Below are 21,076 nucleotides of genomic sequence, written 5' to 3'. Positions count from 1 at the left end.
AGATTCAACTTGAGATAAGTTAATGCGAAAGGATACCCGAATTAAAGGGGAGCTCACGCGTGAGGGAAAGATTGTTAGAATGCACGTGTGAGTGAGTTGCGTTAAAGAGTTAAAGAAATCCCACATCGGATAATCGAAGTAGTGTAGAACAGTTAATATATCTATGTTGGACCATAACTCATTGACTTTAGCTTTTGAGTGAAGATGGGTTTGATTGGATATGTTAATAGGCTCGGATTTAGATTCTTTCTTGGTGATCTCCCCATGTAAAGGTATTGAGCTTATGTTGCACACTCCCATCAGATTCATACTCTTCATCGACGTTTACCACAATGATGTTTCAGCCCATACTTTATTGGTAGTTTGAGCTTGGGCCCATGCATAGCTACTGCTGATATATATATATATATATATAGCTTGTAATAGAGTGATGTAACAGAGAGATGTGAGATGCTAATTATAGTTGAATCCCGTTGGATGTAGTCCAAATTTGAGGGGGAACCAGGATAAATCTTTTATCTCGATTGTTCTTTTTTGCTTTTATGCTATATTTCGTTGTAGTTGTGCGCTAAATCCTAACAAGTGAAATGCAGCAAGAGAAAGAAAAAAATCGATGAAACCCATAAAAACACAATCCGCTTTGCGTTTCAGCGTTTGCAATAAAAATTCAAAACTGTGAAATTGTTGAGATTTCTTTAAAGCTATTTTCAAGATCGTTCGGAAGAAAAGGTTCACTCAAAGTTGTGTTATTTGTTTAAAGCTCGTCTTATAAGCGATAGGTCATCAAAAGTATACGAGGTCACCCAGGTTTTAATATGTGGTGCCCTAATGTTTTCATACAGTTTTATTTTTTCGTTTAGTTTTCGAAAAAAAAATTGTCCCAACAAATCCTAAATCCGTTGCATTTTGACAATTTTAGTTCTAAACCTTTCAATTGCGCCAATTGAGTCCTAAACATTTTCACGTTTTATCAATTGAGTTCATCCAATCAATTTTGATCGAAAAATGCTGACATGGCGATCTAGTCAAGAATGGTCATCCTATGTGGTGTATCAGCGCTAATGTGGACAATTTTTTGAAAAATTTCTAAATTTTTTTTTACTTTTTCTTTTTTCTTTCCTTATTGCCGGTGATTGGTCTCAAGTGATGGCCATAGAGGGTTGGGCAAGGTTGCTCTTGCTAGATCCGGCGAGGGCCACCCTTGACGGCCATAGGTGAGGGTCGACTCGCCTCGCCCGCGATCGGCGAGGAACGGCCCTCGCCAACACTATATTAAAAAAAAGTAAAGAAAAAAAAAAGAGAAAATAAAAAAAAAAACAAAATATTATCCAAATATTATATAAAAAATTCCTCAACAATTTTCGGTTAAAATTGGCTAGATAGACTCAATTGGAAAAACGTAAAAATTCTATCACTCAATTAGCATAATTGAAAAGTTTAGGATTGAATTGACCAAAGTACAATGGGTTTAGGAATAATTTTTGGACAATTTTTTCTTTAATTTTCTCGTTTTCATTTTTCCCTTTACATGATGAATAATGTACAGTAGATGCATCACGCTTTTCATATTAGAATATTCATATTAAAATGTGTTCCTTTTATTTTGTTTTAATTAGGTCATATATTTTAACTATAAGTTCTATGAGGGAGATGTGTTATGGAACAACAAATTTAAAATAGAAATCACCGAGCAATGTATCTTCACAGATTAGAACCATGAGATTGCCCCTCTCATTCTGAGGTGATAAAAAGATCGGGCCGTTCAAGTTCTTTCTTCTCTAATTCCCCCGAAATGCTGGACATAGTTGGACTAATCTACAAATTCGACGTACCAAATGATATTTCAGACTGCAAACGGAAAGTTAAACAAGGGAATCATACTCAACGAGCTAAGTAGAGCACGTTACACGCGTCGGTGGATGTGCATATCGAAGTCAGTTGGCATGATCAGAGCTCTCTACACGAGTCATCGGCACGTGAAGTGATTCTCCACCGTGAGTGCACCATTTCCAAATCTCGGATGTGTTCCTTAAAAAAGGTTGGAAGGGACGACAAAGAAGCAAGCTCATTCCATTGGATCATCACCAACGAAAGGGGAACAAGAGTGGCTCCTCCCAAAGAAGAAAAAAAAGAAAAAGAGATGTGCATGCCTATATTCCAACCAAACAAAGTGAACAATGACACAAGTTCGTCTGCCACCCAAGATTTGTGACTCCCCAAGCCACATTTTGTTACCAATCAGTCGCTCTCCATAGGACCACAATGCCATTGCCAAAGCAGGTTTCACTAAAGGGCCGGTTCCCCTTTTGGGGGGAAAATGGAAACCAACAAAAAATTTGAAGGTGGGATCACACTTCATTCCCAACACCATATCTTTCTCTTTTCTTTTAGCTTTATTGCACTGAGGATGATTGTTTTTTTCTTTTTTCCTTTTTTTCTTTTTTAACAAGCCATCCGATGTTGAAAAAGATGAAAGTATGTGTGGATCATAACAAGACAGTAATTATCTAGGAGAAGGTCAAAGGATGTGGGACTTTCATGAGTTATGATTGAAGAAGACAAGCACATGGAACGTGGATGGTGCACAATGACATTATTCGAAATCATGGGGTTAAAAAAAAGCAGAGATGCCCATCTTAGCAGGGGCGTTTGGATTGCAAGGCCTTTGGATTGGAATGTAGTGATGGGATCTTATAATTGATGTGCCAGCTTGAGTCACTTTCAAAAGTTCCCCTCCTTGCGTTTTTATCTTTTTCACTTTGACGGAAACTTACAGTAATTGATTTGGTTTAATAAAGTAAGTATACTGATTAGAGTAGGGATAATGACTCAAATGGTCTATGAACTTCGGGCCCATGTACAACGTCGTCCCTGAACTTTAGATTTGTTCAATGTGGTCCTTGATCTTTAGGATGATGTTCAATGTAGTCTCTGAACTTTTAATTTGCTCAGCATGGTCCCTGGACTTTTAGTGCATGTTTAATGTAGCCCTTAGACTATATGAAAATGGTCATGTAATCCTCCCATTAATTTAAGATCGGGGACAACAATGGACATGTTTCATAAGTCCAGGGATCTAATTGAATATGTAGCAAAAGTGCAAAGACCACACCGAACAAGTTAAAAATTTAGATACCACATTGTACATTGGGCTAAAGTTCGGGGACCACACCGAACAAATATAAAAGTTTAGGAACCACATTGCAAATTGAGCCAAAGTTCGGAGAATATTCGTGTCATTTTCCCATTAGACTAAGTAAAGAGATCATAATGCAACATGTGTTAATGATGTAGAACAATTGGCATATAATTTCTTGGAAAAACGCGAATGCTAGAAATCGGGGCAAACCCATCACCGATGTGCACTTGGGGTTGCTGAGTTCGGAATGCGCTCAAATTTGGTTAGATACATGGAAATGGGCCGCTGATCAATACTCACAGTTATGCTGTGATTAACGTCGTATTTTCGCGTTTCGGATTCGTTTAGATGGTTTTTAGGCATTTTTCAATTTTAGGCAACTTTTCGAGATATCTGATTTGATTTCTATTTTGATTTGATTCTCATTATGTCGTTTTATGATATCTTTAATTCCCCAAAGAAATCCTCTCTATATAAAGGACATCCACCCTATGTAATGTTCACGATTCATTCTATCGAATTTCAGTCAATCCTTTGAAAAAACTTTCCAGATATTACTTCCCTGAGTCAGTTAAGCAGGAGCCCCAGTGCCTTCATCGAAAAAGGACAGGGCCAAATGATGATTTTCTGATTATGAACATGTAAATACTCATTTGGGCGAACGCTAATCCCACTAAATAAATCTCCCGGATCTTAGCTTAAACAGTGAGTATATTCATTTGTCTCGCTCAAGCATCATCTGATGCGCTTATCTTGAAATTTAGTCCGCTCCGACAGTAACCCAGCTTAAGTAGAGCGGGGAGATTGCATGCCGTGCTCGAAATTTGATCAATCGGGTGCTCAGAAAGCATATGACCGGACATGTCATTATTACCTTACAAACGCAGGTGAAGCGATGCGCATCCGGTCTAAACGAGTTATTGAGTTGTGGGGTATGAAAAGACGTCCTTAGCCGGCCTAATCTGAAATTGTCCTTTACGTAGCGAGCTCGAAAGACCCTTCCTAAATTGAATGCATATGACATTGGAAGCCATGTGCCAGCTAAAGAAGAAAACAACAGGGGAGTACCTTTTGGAACTGAAATGGCTAACAGTGCAAATAATGATCACACAGCTGGGGCATTTTCAACTTTATCTTTCAGCCTTACAAGAAAGAGGAAAGATTTGAAGATGGCAACATAAGCTTTGAATTTGGAAGATGATACGCATCATGAATGGAGACGAATATAGCTAATGAGGGGTAATGATGGGGTTGAAACATCAAACAGAGAATCCTCTGCTTCTAGAATTGAAATCAAAATCAAAATCTATCTTTATGTATCCTGCAAATAGTGACAAGCATGACTAGGAAATCATGTGCCCTTCAAGTGCCATTCATTAAAATCTCCTCACACTGGCTTGGCACATCTGTAATGCTTTTGACTCAGCATCATCACAGAGCTGTTGTTGCCAACCACCTTCTCTCTCTCTCTCTCTCTCTTTTTAGTTTTTACCCCCTCCCCTAAATCTTTATTTCAACTTCGGTTGTTGCAGCAACTTTACAGTTAAAAGATCACCAAGTTGACTCAAGACAGAGCTTCGATGGAATTTTTTTGTTTAAGAATTGTTTTTTGCCAATTTTCGCCGGGTAAATGACAGATAATCACCTCGAAAGCTCGGATCGAGTACCTATTCCTTATGCAAATGTCTGTTCTTTCACTGTTGAGCTAACCCCGGTTATCGTTCTCTTTTGCCTTTCGCTCAGCATCGGATTGGAAGATAAATCTTGTTCTATATAGAGAGAAAGATTTGAGCTCTAAGGTCCAACCACAATTCCATGTGAATCAGTAAGGCAAAAGAAGGAGAAAAAGAGACAACTTACATGATAGTCAGTTTTGTTTTTCTTTTGCAGAGTTTTCCAGCTAGGATCTTTCAAGCATAGTAACTGTTTGCCTACGTGCAGCTAAGTTAACAGTTACTCATAATGATGAACAGAGCACTGAATGTTTTTTTTTTTCATGCAATACAGAATGATGCCAGCAGGGCTGTGGTCCAATCACACCCCCAAAAGAAATATTCAGTTGAGAATGAAAGACATTAGCTGTTTGTTTGGGACCACCAGTAGATGATTTCAATGGCAAAAAAAACCCCAATACAATTGAATTAGCAACAAGCAAAAAAACACCATGTAATCAGAAATAATGCAATTGAAATTCATTACAGTTGTTGTGGCAACAAAACCATTTCAAGCCACTTGAGGATCTTTTCCCATTCTTTGATGGGGGTGAAAATTCTCTGTCCAAGACACTCTCTTTCCTGGGAAAACTGTGAAAATGTCGTTATCATTTCTCTCATGTTGTCTATGAGATTCTCCTGCATTTTCACAGGACAGAAGTGTGTGTGTGTGTGAGAGAGATAGAAACTAGAAAGATGCTATTGAAATTGGAAAAATACAAGTGGCAAGTTCACCAAGAGAGTCCTTTGTGTCCTATCAGATGGGTTACAAGTGCTGGGTGGGAATAGCTTTCCTGTCCTGCAAAGAAGGGACACATGTGGGAAGAGCTCTTGCACTCTTGGGTTGAGAAGGACGTGAACCATAGAAGCAACCAAACCTTTACTTTCATATCACATCACACGCACAACAACATCATCAGCCTCAGAGCCAGCCACATTTTACCCACCACCCACCCTACTATATGGGCAAGAGAAGGGAAAACCCCAATCTTTGGTGGGGTCTCTGTAAGCACCATAGAGAGAGAGAGAGAGAGAGAGAGCGAGAGAGAGACTGTGGACTGTGATTGTGGGCCCATGTTTGCTTCTCTAGTGTGGACAAGATCTAGCACCGTCCATCATGATCATCAGGAGTCAATGCAATCCCCTTAGCACTGAGGGTTCCTGAGATCAAGATGGCCATCAAATGGCTGAGATTGAACTTGGAATGGAAAGAAAAAGCCAACATATGTTGCCACTGTTGAGTGTTGGTTCCACATTCCTTTGGACACTATAAGGGAAAGGAAAAGGGACTAGCTCTGATGGGTCATTCACGTAGGACTAGTCCCTCCAAGCATTTCCCAAAAGTTTGTGATGAAAATTTGGAAAAAGTAGTAGCTCAGGAAAAATTCACTGACTGACAAAAGAATTCTTGTAGAGAAAGTTCTGCAAGGATACAACTGGAGCTTTTTCTCCAGCAGCTGGCACATTATGCAGCACATTCTACTTGAAGCTGCATCAGTATTGTTTTCAGTGTAATGCACTTCTATGAAAAGTCGTTGTTGGAATTATTCAGTACTAGAACAGTCTAGTGATGAGGCCTTGCACTAACACTAGAGAACTGCTGAATCCACCAATTGGGTCTTTTCCCCTTCCTTTTTTTTTTTTTTTTGCCTCTATTGTTTGGTTGATGCAATTGCTTCCCCTATGAATGAGTGCAAGGGAATGCACTCAATAATAATATTTGAGGGACATAATTCATCCAAGGAAAAAAGTCTTCATGTACCATACGATAATAAGTGGAGTTGAATGCCATCTTTTGGTTGGTTCTCTATGAACATGGCCTTCCTCTCCCTCTCCGAGTACAAGTACTCTACATGACTACTGATCCTTTTTAGACGCGACGTGTGAACGGGACTTAAGTTCACGCGGGACACCGTTTGTCGTTTGTGTTGATCTTAGATTTCACGAGGGTAAATATTCGTGAACGTTTAAAAAGAAATACTAGAATGTACGTCAGACCATTTGATCATCTCATATTAATTCCCAAAGACATATAAAGTCTATGAATTTTTCATGTTTTTTCACGAAACTTTTCATTTTATTTTTGGTAAATATGGCACTAAAGTGAATAATTGTGCGCAAACTTGGGAACATCAAACCAAGTCCATCTTTTTTTGTCCAATCAAGAGTTAATTGGTCTTGGCTCGGCCTTTGGACCCGGCCGCCAGGAGGACCTTATTGTGAGATAAATCGAACTTTTCAAACTTCTCAATGCTCGAAACCCGAATCATCTCATCGACCAACTAATCTCCCGGGATCTTTTCCCTCATCTCATACAATCAACTCGACCTAGGCTCTAATTATCTTAATACTTGTCAGCTATATCCTTCCGATAAATCGTTATTAGTCAAGAACTTAGCTAGAACTAGTAATGCGATGATGCCACAAAAAAAATAATAGCGGGTCAGTCAACAACCGGATTTAAATACTATGTATAGGGTTTTGTAGACAATCGATAGCGCGGCTATTAGTATTCAACGAAACGATGTCACTAATTTCAGTAAATTCCATGTGGTCATGGGGTGGCCTAAGCATAATTTAATTGCTTAGCCATAATATCATCACTAATCCATGTAAGCTGACACCTATTCGTGACTCCATGTTAGTGCATGAGACCCTACTTAGACCCATGTGCACCACCTATTCGCATTTGAGCACCTTTTTGTTTAAAATTTTTATTGCAGCTATAGACAATTTCCCATTTGGGAAATGCCCAAAATCTGGACTTTTTTTTCCGGTTTTCACATCTCCAGAAAAAAAAAATAATTACAAAAAGAAATCCTAGACCTATTGCAACTATGTTAATTCAATCCTAAATTTTTCTTTTTTTTTGTCAATTCAATCATAAATCTTTTGCAATTGTGCTAATTCAATTCATTTGGCTGGCCGGCGCCGACGTGACGAGATGCATTATGTTGCAGGAATCGTTAATTTCTAATCCATAGTTACCAAGTAGGAATGGAAATAATTCTTTGTTTAGGCCGAGATGCATTATAAAATAATAGGAAGAATGTATATATTAATCTCTTTCATAGTCCCTGGATGTGTGCAGATTTTTTGTTCCTCTCTCTTTCTCTCTCTCTCTAGATGTGCTTATTTAAATTTCCAAAGCGGATAGTCTACTCAATCTGACCAGACTTATTTAACAACTTAATTATGTCATTGCAACTTTGACCGGGTAGGGTTGAATTCAAGCCCCCACAGTCCGGACACAGCTACGGATCGCTTTGGATCCGCCGAACAATTTTTTTTTTATTTTAATTAAAGGGTGTCAATCATATGATCATATCATTGACCGATTTGTATATTATACCTAGTTTTGCAAAAAAAAAAAGGTTATGAACGAATTACAGATGCTATCCAGCTTAATCGATAATCTTCGCGCGTTTATATTAGGCCGCTCTCGATAATTTTATGGAAGTGGTATTGGTTAAAAAATTACCCCGTCGATCTAACGACTCCGTCGCGGCAGGCGAATCTCCACCAGCATTAGGGTTTGTAAGCCGCAATCGATACAGGGGAGAGCATGTTTAACTCGCGCCATTAATCGAAAATCATATAGAGAACATGGACTTGGTTGTTGGATCAGTGAATGAATGAACGGATGATGTGTATGAGAATGTGTTGCTTGTGAAATAAGCATGAAAGAGAGTTTGGTGGGTGAGAGGGGGAGAGAACATGGGTTGGACCACAAAACTTGAATGGGAAAAAAGGACACAGGCTAGACTAATTCATTTTTTTTTTTATGTAATTCAATTCAATTCCTACTTTCTGAATATTGTCATCCAACTTGTTGGGGATTTTCCAAGAAGAGATTGGTTGACCCACTCATTTTGAAAACTTTTTGTCCATGTGTCTGGTTAAATAGAGAATGGATCTCATCTTTCAAAAAAGAATAAAATATATATATATTTTTTTTGGGAAGGGGGTTAGAATATATTGAAATGAAAAAGGAGGAGGAAAATCTTCTTTAGCCCTTTGCTTTTGCTAGGGGCAAAAAAAAAAGGGAAGAAAGATCATCTTTGTAGCCATTGGTACAGCATTTGTTCTCTTTTATATGGACAGCCTGAGCCTCACTCCAAACCCACCTTGCCAAACTTTTCTTCGTTTGAGAGAGAGAGAGAGAGAGATTGGTTCTTACTGCAACTGAAGGAGGCATCCAAAGGGATCGCATTGATCCCATCTCCACACCAACGAACATCTCCCACATATTTGGATCTTGGATCATGCTATCCCTTTGGATACCTCCTTTAGTGGCTTCAAATCTAATGATCTCCTCGTCAAGAATTGATCTTGTGCGTCGCCGGAAAGAGCTCGCCGGAGAAAGGCCCGGAGAAGACCGAGCGAAGCCGCGCAATGTGAAGAACGTGGAATTCAAGTAAGTTTGAGGTTGGTGAAGACCTTCTCGATTGACTTCCATATCCTAGCTTGTGGCTATTACCAGACACCACCCCATTTGAATTGCTTATGTAGGATGTGATACAGTGCATGAATTCTGATCTAGGGCTTACTTTCTGATATATATACATGTTATTTTTCATGCATTAGTTCCACTGGTAGGAAAGTAGGTATTGGGTATGTTCAAGGGTGTTCTTTTCTTCTTGGCTATCTTTATCTGCTGGAAAGCAAAAAATGGTACCTTGGATGGAAGCTGAAATTTATATTGACTGTGAACAGAAGATGTCTCTTCGATTATGAGGCTTTGGCCACAGGAAAAAAAGGGAGATTTGACCGACACAAATTGCTTCGTTATTTTACTTTCTAACTACTCAGCCATAGAGTCTTTTAAAAACGTCATGGAGCTTCAAGGGATTTTTATATCGAAGAACATTTCCTCGGCAATTTAAAACTGAAGCATACTTTGGTAGTTTGGTTTATCCATATTTGCAATTAAAACAGCAACTTGGCATCGGTGAAGTGTTCGGATCTTCTGTTGATGCCTCACTTACCTGGCATTTTTGTGTTAGAATTGGTGAATTAATCAGTACACATGTTGCTTGCTCAAAACCTGCTCGTAAAATGTTGTGCTCATCTCAAAATTTTATACTGATTCGTGGACAAAAATGGAGTCTATAGACTGGGTAAATGGAGTAGCTTCTGATGGCAACAATGATTATAATCTCAATCTATGTCTTGCTCAGTAGATTACCGCAATTTCAGAAATAATCTCATTTGCAGATGCTTCCGACAATTGATTTGGTTTGTTTCCCTCCTTTAATTATGCCCTTGTCTTCCAATAATCTTGTTCAGTGATGTAAGTAATCAAGTTGTGCCATGTCCGGATGATTTTTCTCCAAAAGCCGTTGGAGAACCGATGCGTGCTTCAATTTTATGCTGCTCCATTCCGATACCAATGCAAGGTCAGCTAGAATTTCCGTGTCATCATTTTCTCAAACTGCGAAAACAATGAATATTGGCCATTTCAAGTTACATATGTTGAAACTTGTTTGCGATCTCTGTTGTGACAATTTCCAGATAATTTTGGGTGGTGCCTCGACAACTTTAGTAGTATCTTGCATGGCACAAAACCTACTAAAAGTTACGGTTTGAGGCTAACATATGCATGAAACACACGGAGTCATCTATGTCCTTTTAAGTGAGTTTTGGTGACAGATCCATTGTTATTAGAGTGTGATTAGCTTAACCTAATAGCAGAATCCATATAAGTTTTCACAGGTAAAAAAAAAAAAGTTCCATATGCTCAAATGGACATGGAAGGAGCAGAGGAGGAGGCCAAACCCTAGAAGTGGATCATGCATTTTCTGGGTAGACCAAATTAACTTGACCAGATTCTATTCTTTGCCTCCCCAAGAAATGTGCTATATCTTACAAGAATTGAATCACACTGTCCTTTATTAAAGAATAATACAGCTTGATCAAGAGCTTAACACCCACATGCTTCATGATGCAGTAACCACTATCCAAAGCAAATGAGAAATGTCAAAGAAATAGGGTTGTGCAAAAGAACCAGGAACCACTTGGATCGCCTAGAACTGGCGGTTCTCACGAGGACTGGTTCCCGATCCCATGCCTAGAACCGGCGGTTCTCATGGGGACCGGTTCTCGGTTCCATACATAGAACCACCCGCAGCAGTCTCTCATGAGTTACTTCAATCTTGTTGTCATGAATGAACACCGATTTGCAAAAGTAAGCATGACATGGCCATCGGTAGTTCGTGCTATTCTGCTTTGCTACAACTTGTAGCAAAGCCAGAAATGTCTTTTGTTCTAGGAACACGAGAAACCGTCTTGTGTACTTCATCTCTCTTTATTTTATCATGCTAACTTGCTTCTAGCTGCATTTTCACATATATCTTCTAGAAGTGCAATGCCCCATCTCAACATGATGGACCACCTTATAGCATAGACAAGATAAAGGTCCATCTTATTCACCCTTATACAATTACAAGTCCTTCGAAATAGTCTCATCTTATTAGGACGTCGGTCCGATTCTCAGGTGGGTCCATGAAATTATTGGGCGGTTTACAGTTCCAAATGTGGGAATCGTCCACCCAAACCATACTCACCCCTATAATGAAGGGTCTCTTTTTTCTTCTTCCAAAGTTGGGACCTCACAATGAGGAATAATCATGCACATGATGAGTCCTCAAAAGAGAAAATAAGATGAACAAAAAACTCTCCTTCAAACCAAAACCTTCCCTAGGTGTAATAGTGTTTTTTTTCCTTTCCAAGGGCATGCATTTTGGTGTGCCTCTCTCATCACATGCCTCCAACATTCTGTTCTTTGTATGATTCCTTTTCTCACATGGTACCAACCTTCTCTCTAAGTACTCAATGCCTTGTGGCTTCTTTTTACCATAAATGGATTAGATACCTCATAAAGAAACAAATATAAAATATAAAGGCATAGATTATAATCTCTCTCTCTCTCTCTCTCTCTCTCTCTCTCTCTCTCTCTCTCTCTCTCTCTCTCTCTCTCTCTCTCTCTCTCTCTCTCTCTCTCTACACCACATGATAGCGCTTTGAGAAAGCTTATCATCTTCTTGATTCTCAATCGAAAGAAGTTCAAACATCCATAGCATTTTGCAATTAATTCAGTCTTTTATTGGTACGCAAACATGGATTCCTCTTCCCCATCGTCCTGTGATTTTTCCGCTTATTATTGCCTTAGCTATCTGCACAGAAAGTTCATCAATGCTCCAAACGAAATAGATGCAACTGGGGAAAAAAAGAGCACCAAAAATGGGTCCAAGAGAGAGGAATTTTTTGGCACTAGATGGTACGGACTGTCTTCAACACCCCACATATCAATTCTAAGATGTCCCCTCCTTGGACTACAAAAACTTTAGGGGAAGAACATGGGGAAGATGACTAAGAAGAAGAAGAGCGAGAGAGAGATTATGATATTTCAACTGCACGAGGGATTGGAATTGCTCCCTTCAAATGGGGCCCCAATTCCTTGACCTTACCTCCTTCCTATTCCTATTTCAAAATTCTCTCTTCCCCAATTAGATCCTTCCCATTGGGGTTTGCTTTTCCTTTTTTTTCAATCTCAAGATTCAATTTCAGCCACGAATTGGAGGATCAAGGGGATTTTGATTGTGGTTGCACTGTTGAGTGGACCTTGTCATGATGCACTCTAGCACCAATCACCCTTCTGCTTTTACGAGATATAAAAATACATGCCCCGCTTGATGTTTCGGAGTCTCATGTTACATTTTACTGTGCTTCGATCTTGTTTGTCCGAGGTGCGACAGAAATTTAGAGAACGTAATCAAATCTCTATTCTTTCCCGGCGTATTCTGACTTTTTATTCAAGCATCAAATCAAGTGAAGAACAAACCTACCGAATAGTATCTAGTTGGTGATTTCAATAGAAGAAATCGACCATTAGTATTTGGCATGAAGGAGACCATATATAACATTTGGCATGAAGAACACGTGCATCACTTGTCCCTAGACTTGAAACTTGAAGGAGACCATATATAACATTTGGCATGAAAGCATATGCAGCAGAAGTGTCTCTTTCCAAAATTATTTTGAACTTTCACATCTTGGAAAAACTTGAACACTGATGCCTACAATCTAGGTGGACAAAATTGGAGATCTCGGTCTTTTCATGTGTCTAATGAGCAACAAAACCAGCATGGTGGCCAAGAAAAAAAAAGATTGTTGGGATTTACTCTAACAAGAACCCTAATTTCACGGTCTTTTGATCCTTTTGTTCACTGTTGTTGACAGCATAAGAACAGATATACCCCATAGATTTCCCAATAAAATGTGGCCAATTTTGACTAAGTTGTTCACCATATATTATATTCTGGCCACTTCTTTTCTTTTTCCCTAGTCATGATCATCTTAGTGGAACGAGCTCTATTGTCAAGGCTCAAAAGTCAACAGAGCCCACCAGGTATTATTATGTCTGAATAAATTGCAAAGATTCATCAGATCCTGTCTTTTTTTCCCCCTTTTTTTATGGTGGTCGTGGTCACAATACCCACAATGAAAGAAGCGACTTAAATTTCCAACAAAAATTACGTAAATTCAATATGTCCTTGTTTCTCTGTATGTACATTTTGAAAATCCTGAAAATGAAATCGAAAGGCCATTGTAATCCTTCCAAAGTTCACAAAAAGAAGCCATTGTCATCTTACAATATGCATCAGTAACTGACCAGTTGTCTTCCAAAGAATTGAGTAAGCTTCCTCTCTTTTGTCCCTTGTCAAAGAATCCTTCTCTTCTTGATCCCAACTTGAAGAGCAAAAAATTGCTACAAATGTACAACAAGAGCTACATCCACGCTTTGATGGTTTCAACCTTCTCGATATCAAAGGCTGCCTCTTCTCTGTGCCGAGATTGTCGCATTTCGCGCTCTGTCGTGGAGTTTAGACTTGTCGCAGATGCAGCCGGGGAAAGGGTTTGCGTAGAAATTCTCTTCCGATTTGAAAGATTGTCCCGATTGCCGACGGGATGGTAATCCGACACGGTCCTCATGTGACTTCCTCACTTGCCGTGAGAAATCTTCCCAAGATATCAGCTCCCCATCCAGATCATCAATCAACTTCACAAACTTTTGTCTGCCAAAGCAATCCAAGTTAGAACATCAAGCCTTGCCATTTCTTTAGACTGAATTACCTTGAAATTGTTGACTCAAAACACAGAGGTCATGTTTTTTTTTTTTCTTAAAAAAAGGAAGTATACGCCATGCAATTGTCCCACTTCCACTAAATATTATAGTTGAGCCTGCCTCTAGATAACACAAAACTTGATCTAAGACACATCAATTGTCGGTTGTCATGTAAAGCGTGGATTATGTTACGGTTGAATGAAATGACATGCATTGCGAACGTTTGAAAAGTTGCCAGTCTTTACACGTACTTGTTAGGGCTGATGGTCTTCCTGAAACCTTCGAATCTCCTATGACCTTCGACTGCCTTAGCCATGTTGCCTTCATAAGTGTGAACAAAAGCATCACTCTCCAGTGCCACGATGTAGTCCAATGCCGCGAGCTTATTCTGCCGGCGCTTAAATGGTCGTAACTCTTCTTCCGTGAACAAATCGGAGTGCGTGTAGATGTTTGGGTACTTGGATCGAAGCGGGCCAATCCCATTCTGACCGTATGTCTTCCCGGCGACAATATATATCTTGGTAGACAAAGGGAAGCCAAGCGCCTCGAGGAAAACCGCGCTCTCCCTCGGGGTCATCGGACACTCACCCCGGAGCCGCTTCTCCGTGCCGTTGATTACCTTGTCCCGCCAATGGGCGGTCTTATTTCTCAGCACCTCGAGCTCATGGCTCTCGGCTGCGCTAAGACTGTGGTTGCATCCTGTAAACGCAAGCATGTCTTTTTCATATCTGTAGTGTTGTGATTGTACTCATGGTCAATTGATTTAGTAGTGGAAAGCCGGTAGAAAAAAGAACAAGATGATGGGATGGGTTTTTTCCAAGAGAACTAGGTCTCTGTAGTACCTTAAATGAAGAGCAAGGTAGGGTTCATCATTTTCTCTAAGTCTTCCAATCAACTTCTTGGCAAGCTCTTCAATTCCATTCTCAAATCTAAGCGCCTCGTACATCGCCCGGCAACGTAGTCTTTGGATCGATCCGGCCAGGCCGTTGTTGACCAGACGAGAGTCGGTCTGAGGGAATCTGATTACTTTGTGGCGCTTTAATACCTGAGCTACCTTTCTGTAGTAACTAGGCTGCAACCAAGGCGTTAATCACTTCTTAGATGTAAGTACATAAATGAGTGAGAACATGATCTTTTATCAGTTTAAACGGTAGGGCCAAAATCATACCTTTGACCAGGAAATTGGAGGTTTCCTGAGGGGGGGCACTGATGCAAGTTTTGGTGGGAGAGATTCTACGATATCGATGTCATCTTTCAAGACATCCATGAAATGCCTCCAGTTGAACAGATCTTTGAACCCACTGAATCACCAAGGATGGTGTTGGAATCGAAAAATCAACACACGAAAAATACTTAAATGACGAAAAAGGAAAAGAAAGCGCAATCTTATTATATAGTCTAGTGGAAATTGGAATGAAACGATCAATGCATACCTCGTATCTTTCCAATAGGAAGTGACGTCCAGGTGAGGCAGAACAAGGGTGGCATTCATAATCTTGGCGACCGCAACCATGTCGCTTATCTGCGATAGCCATAGAAGCATACACGCGAGATTTGGCATTTGTCGATATAAAATGCAAAAGTATAACAGGAAGCCCCTTGGATTGCTAAGAAAACTTACTCCTATTTTCATTTGATTCAATCCCCCGTTCGCGTGGACTAAGATATAGCCATTCGTCGTGTTGGATGGACCCGGTTCGTGCCTTGACCGATTGATACATTTGTAGTATCTATCGTTCAGAATCGGCTGCTTCCAGAGTTTGGATGTCTAAAAGGCAAGAAACTTGGGATTATGAGGTAATTGAATCTTGAGTAATAATATGTTAAGCGAAGTATGATCCTTGTTGGCCCTAGAGTAAATTTCGACCTCGCAAAGCGTTTGTGGTAACGAGCTCAACTACCAAAATTGGTTTTAAAAAAACCCTAAAAGTTCCTTATATTAAAGATAATGCCAAGTATTTTGAAATTACACTTGTTACAACATCTTAATCTCGAACAAATCTAAAGATTTCACAATTAGGTTTGCAGTATTTCAAAAGAAAACTAAAAGTGAACATGGGCGAAAAGCTTCTACGGCGCTTCACAAACACAATTAACAAAGAGCGTGCAACTTTTCACCTTGATCTTCAGGGTAAAAATCCAGGTTCGAAACTTAACAAAAGGAAAATTTCTTATGGCTTAAATGGAAATAACCAGTCCTTGTGTACAATAAGATTACTTTCGACCTCGCTCAGATATAAATAACGAGCATGTGTAGAACATAAGCACAGCGACGTGACTGCCTATTTCATGCACGGAGCAGACGATCGTGGACTCTTTTTTTTTTTTTTTTTTGTGGTCGAAACGATCCTAGACTTTAAACGAACAGAAAAACTGCAAATAATGAATGATAGGTCTAAGAATAAACACCGGAACAACTTAAAACACAGAAGATCAAAGGGCATTGCACGGGGCCATATCTAAGAACAGGATCTTACTTCGAAATTGTCTGACGACCCTCGGTCATCGAAGGCACCCACGTCGCGGTTGTCGACCCTGACCCCTCGGTTGTTAAGAGCCTCGATCCGACTCAACCTGCTTATCATTACGATCTTGGAAATAAACCAGAAGCTAAGCAGCACCGCCATGATCAGAAGGACTCGGGATGCCGGAAATCGGCGTGCTCTCCTGTGAATGGGCATCGACTTTGGCGCATCTGGCTGATCCTCTAGTGATTCGAATGCTCTTCTTCTCGCCATGGATAGAACCTGAAAACTTACGCAGGGAAAGGAGGAGAGCGCGTGATAAAAAAAGACCACAAAAATAGTTTTTTTTATTTATAGCAGAGGAGGGAAGATTGGAGACATGGGAGTTGGATTGGAGCTAGGAGAAGAGAGGTCACAGATTTTTCCCGAACTCCTGGCAATTTGGTGTTTATTCGGTTTTTGGTATAACGGGAGAGGGGATGAGAGGATGAGCAAGCTTTGTGGTTTTGAAGAGGAGAAGGTTTTCAACAAGATTTGTTATTCTTGATTTTTGAATTTGTAATGGAAAAGATTGCTTGATTGATTTTCTATCTGGTTAACACTTTACCATGCAATCTTCAATTTAAATTGAAATTATAGCAAACTGACTTTGAGGTGAAATGGGAGTTCTAGCTTTAATTAAGAACTGCCCATATAAAATTCACAGGCAATAAGAAAAAGTCGACAAAACTAATTCATAATTCAAAGATTATAAAATGTAATACTAACTGCCTTTATAGGCAAAGAAACATCATATGAAAAAATAAATTTCACTCGGCAGGAAGTTCCATTCTTAACATCTAATTTTTTATGTTTACATTTTAAGATTGGCAGTTCAAGAATAATCTAAAGTCTATCCTGTGAGAGAATCAAAGCTTAAACTATTGAATTTTCAATTCCTAGCAATTCTTCTCAATATCTGTACATATCTTGCCCAATGCAACCTAGAATTCTCTACTGAGTGAGTAGATGTTGATTAAAGAATATTTTCAAGTTTTTATGGCTGCTATTGTAGATCAATGTCTAGTTTAAATTATTTTCTTATGGGTAATGGAAGATGGAAGTTATGATCCACGAACTATTGTTTAATTTGGGCAACATCTCCCTACCCACATTTGATTTATTACGAGGTTAGAACCTTTTTTGCGGACCACATAAACACCATTGACAAACAAAAAATTCTTCCTGTTCCTATGAAAAGAAATTTTTAGAGTGTTATCCATCTATATTGCATGTAAAGCAAACTTTCAAATCTGATGTGCACCATTCAAAATGACAAAAATGCCCTAATCTCAATGTGAGGAACCCAAAGAGAAAATCAATTATTAATGATGAAAACTTGGAGATTCATAAATAATCACCCAACAAATTTGCTTTTACTATACGGTATTGTGTTAGCTTTTGTTCTGATAATCAATATTATCCATCCATAGTGATTCATATGATGTTTTCATCTTCTATATGTTTTTGTAGAAAATTTTGTTATTTACATAAGCAAGCAGCTCCTAAAGTTTCGTATTCAAAATTTATTTATGAGTTGCCAAAATGTAAAAAAAAAAAAATAAAAAGGTTCTGTTTTTATGAACAAACTAAGCATCCCATTCACAGGAAAGTGATGTTTTAAGACAAAGCTATGCAAAGTACACCAAATATTTTAGCGCAGAGGAGAGGAAATCTCATTCTCATATATATTCGACTTTTATCTTTATCAAATTCTTTTAGAAAACCGGAAGGAAGACACATAATATGTCAGACCATTTTCAGCAAGATTTTAGACTGAAAAATCTTGCCAAGATAATTAAGCGGTACACTGAAGATAGTCAGGATCAACTTTTTAATCAGAAACTTATGCATTTTTTAATTTAAATTTCATTTATTGCTTAAAAATATGAGTGAAGTGAAAGGATTTTATTATTAAGGATAAATTTTGTTAGTAAAGCGTGCCACCCGGGAAGAAGAAGTAACTATTCTTTGATATATGTTTCTTTTTAGTTAATACATCCTAAAATCAGTGTTCAAGTACTCTATAACTCTATAATATGCATTGAAAATTATATCTATTTTTGATTCTTATTAAGTAACTTGGAGAACTTTATAAGAATATCTTTAACCGCCATCTATACTTGAACATTTTACTAGCCATGTAAAATTCACTGGCAACGGAGAAAAAGCTGACAATACTAATTTATAATTCGAAGATTATAGAATCTAATACTAACTAACTTTATAGGCAAATAAAGTCGTATAAAAAGTAAATTCCACTCAGTAGAAGTTCCCATTCTTAAAATCTATTTATGCGTAACAGTTTCTACATGTTCACCTTTTAAGAACTTCCATGCAAACACCTTAATAGCTCCTTCTATAACTATTATATCTCACAGCAGATTCGGTTGCGTAAACTCCCCCAGACGAAGGGAATGCGTTCATTCACCCTGTGTACTGTGAGAGCTAACTAGTTACTTTTTTACCTTGCTTACCTTTTGGACTATAGGAGCTATCGAATTGACTTAGAGAATCTTCCCGCCTACTCCTGCCCTTACTAATTGGAAATCAATTACTTGCTTGACTAATTCTTTCGAAAATGTCACTATATTGGTCCTATCTAATCTCATGTCAAACCTGAAAATAGAACATCACATTCCTCCTAACTCCCAACAGCTTCTCGAGCATGGGATTTGTCGAAAACAACCTATCTGTCCACTTGCTTGAAGCTCTCGCCCTAGTCTTGCGCAAACCAAGTTCACTGCCTGAATTTAGGAGTGAAATAACCTGCTGTGAGTAGATGGGACCCTGACTTAAGTTGGAATAGTGGTGATTTGAGCTTTCGATGGGTTAATCCCGTTTCCATCTTTGAAATTTGAGGTAATGACAAGCAATCGCCCATGGCCCAATTTTTAAAGCGAGCTCAGTTGCCCAACGTTTTACATTCTGAGCAAGTAGAATCCTGATCCTAGAAGCAATGAGAGTTTAAAATATTGAATTTGCGAAATCCTAGACATTCTTTTCAATTTCTACACGTTTCTTCCCAATACGACATACAATTCTAGTCCGATGAGAGGATGAGCAAACTTTGTGGTTTTGGAGAGGAAAAGGGTTTTCAACAAGATATGTTATTGTTGATTTTGGATTTGTACTAGAAAAGATTGATTGATTGATTTTCTATCTATTAAGATTTTATCATGCAATCTTCAATTTAAATTGAAATCGTAGCAAACTGAATTGGAGTTCTAGTTTTAATTAAGAACTAGCCATGTAAAATTCACAACGGAGAAAAAGTCAACAAAACTAATTTATAATTCTAAGATTATAGGATTCAATACTAAGTAACTTTATAGACAATGAAAAGTAAAGTGCACTCGGCACGAAGTTCCCATTCTTAATATCTCTCTAGCGTAAAATTTTTTATACATGTTCGCCTTTTAAGAATAGACAGAATGGTTGAATCGGATCCGGCGTCTTCTACTCTTCAAGGTGAAACCTTAGCTCTCCTTCAAACCCTCTCTCTCCTCGAAGTGAAGAAATACAAAGTGATTGGACTGGAAGCACTCTCCGTGTGAAATCTTAGGCCTTATACGGATAGGCCTTATCTTTTCTCTAGTCCACTACTCTAGACAAGCTAACCGTGTAGTAGATTGGATCTATAAAGCCCATAGATCTAGGTCTTTATTTCCTCCCAAATTTCTTTGGAATCTTTCATGTTTTGATGCCCCTAACCATGTTTAAGCTTCAATTCGATTTATTAATACTTATTTTGTCCAAAAAAAAAGAATGGTAGAACGAGAATAATCTAAAATTTATTGTGTGAGGATGAGAGTTTAAGATATTGAATTTGAGATTCGTATTTGACCAAAAAAAAATTGAGATTTGTAAAAATCCTTTTCAATTTCTGCACATATCTTTCCAATGCAACATAAAATTCTAAAGAGGATGAGCAAATTTTCTATCTGGTTAAGATTTCATCATGCAATCTTCGATTTAAATTGAAATTGTAGCTTGAGGTGAAATTGGAGTTCTAGTTTGAATTAAGAACTAGCCATGTAAAATTCAAAAAGCTAATCTATAATTTGAAGATTATAGAATCTCATACTAACTATCTTAGGCAAAGAAACATTGTATGAAAAGCAAATTTCACTAGGCAAAAAGTTTCCATTATTAGAATCTTTTTTTGCATAACATTTTTATATGTTCATCTTTTAAGAATTATAGAACGAGAATAATCTAAAATTTATCAGGTGAGAGAATGAGAGCTCAGAATATTGAATTTGTGATTTCTAGAGATTCTTTTCAATTGCTACACGTATCTTCCCAGTGCAACGTACAATTCTAGCGCAATGAGAGGATGAGCAAACTCACTTTGAATGTGTAGTAGAAAAGCTTGCTTGATTGACTTTCTATCTAGTTAAGATATTATCATGCAATCTTCGATTTAATTTGAAATTATAGCGAACTCACCTTGGTAAATTTGGAGTTCTAGTTTTAACTAAGAACTAGCTAAAACTCACAGGAAAAAAAGTCAACAAAAGATTATAGAACCTAATACTAACCAACTTTATAAGCAAAAGACGTATAGAAACGAACAACTGTTACTTCAACC

The 21,076-nt window shown here is 38.4% G+C and overlaps 1 protein-coding gene and 1 long non-coding RNA gene across 3 annotated transcripts; one reads left to right on the top strand and one right to left on the bottom strand.

Moving 5' to 3' along the window:
• The first annotated feature begins 8,820 nt into the window (after positions 1-8,820).
• Positions 8,821-11,058, top strand: LOC125316393. Of its 2 annotated transcripts, none has more exons than XR_007199621.1 (2): positions 8,821-9,268; positions 9,858-11,058. It is a non-coding gene; the product is annotated as an uncharacterized LOC125316393 (long non-coding RNA). The 2 variants fall into 2 exon arrangements; XR_007199622.1 differs by having other exon boundaries at positions 8,821-9,279.
• A 2,508-nt stretch (positions 11,059-13,566) lies between these two features.
• LOC115748197 (protein FRIABLE 1-like) lies at positions 13,567-16,605 on the bottom strand. The gene is made up of 7 exons (XM_030684647.2): positions 16,456-16,605; positions 15,600-15,746; positions 15,412-15,500; positions 15,147-15,279; positions 14,821-15,050; positions 14,230-14,706; positions 13,567-13,928 (listed from the first exon to the last, which is right to left on the bottom strand). Exons 1-7 carry the CDS (start codon positions 16,603-16,605, stop codon positions 13,679-13,681), a joined length of 1,476 nt encoding a protein of 491 aa, XP_030540507.1. The 3' UTR covers positions 13,567-13,678.
• Positions 16,606-21,076: the final 4,471 nt, after the last annotated feature.

The sequence above is a fragment of the Rhodamnia argentea genome, chromosome 8, assembly GCF_020921035.1.
Source record: "Rhodamnia argentea isolate NSW1041297 chromosome 8, ASM2092103v1, whole genome shotgun sequence".
Classification (NCBI taxonomy): domain Eukaryota; kingdom Viridiplantae; phylum Streptophyta; class Magnoliopsida; order Myrtales; family Myrtaceae; genus Rhodamnia; species Rhodamnia argentea.
Note: the sequence above shows the minus strand (reverse complement) of the source record. Positions and strands in the feature narration are given on the sequence as shown.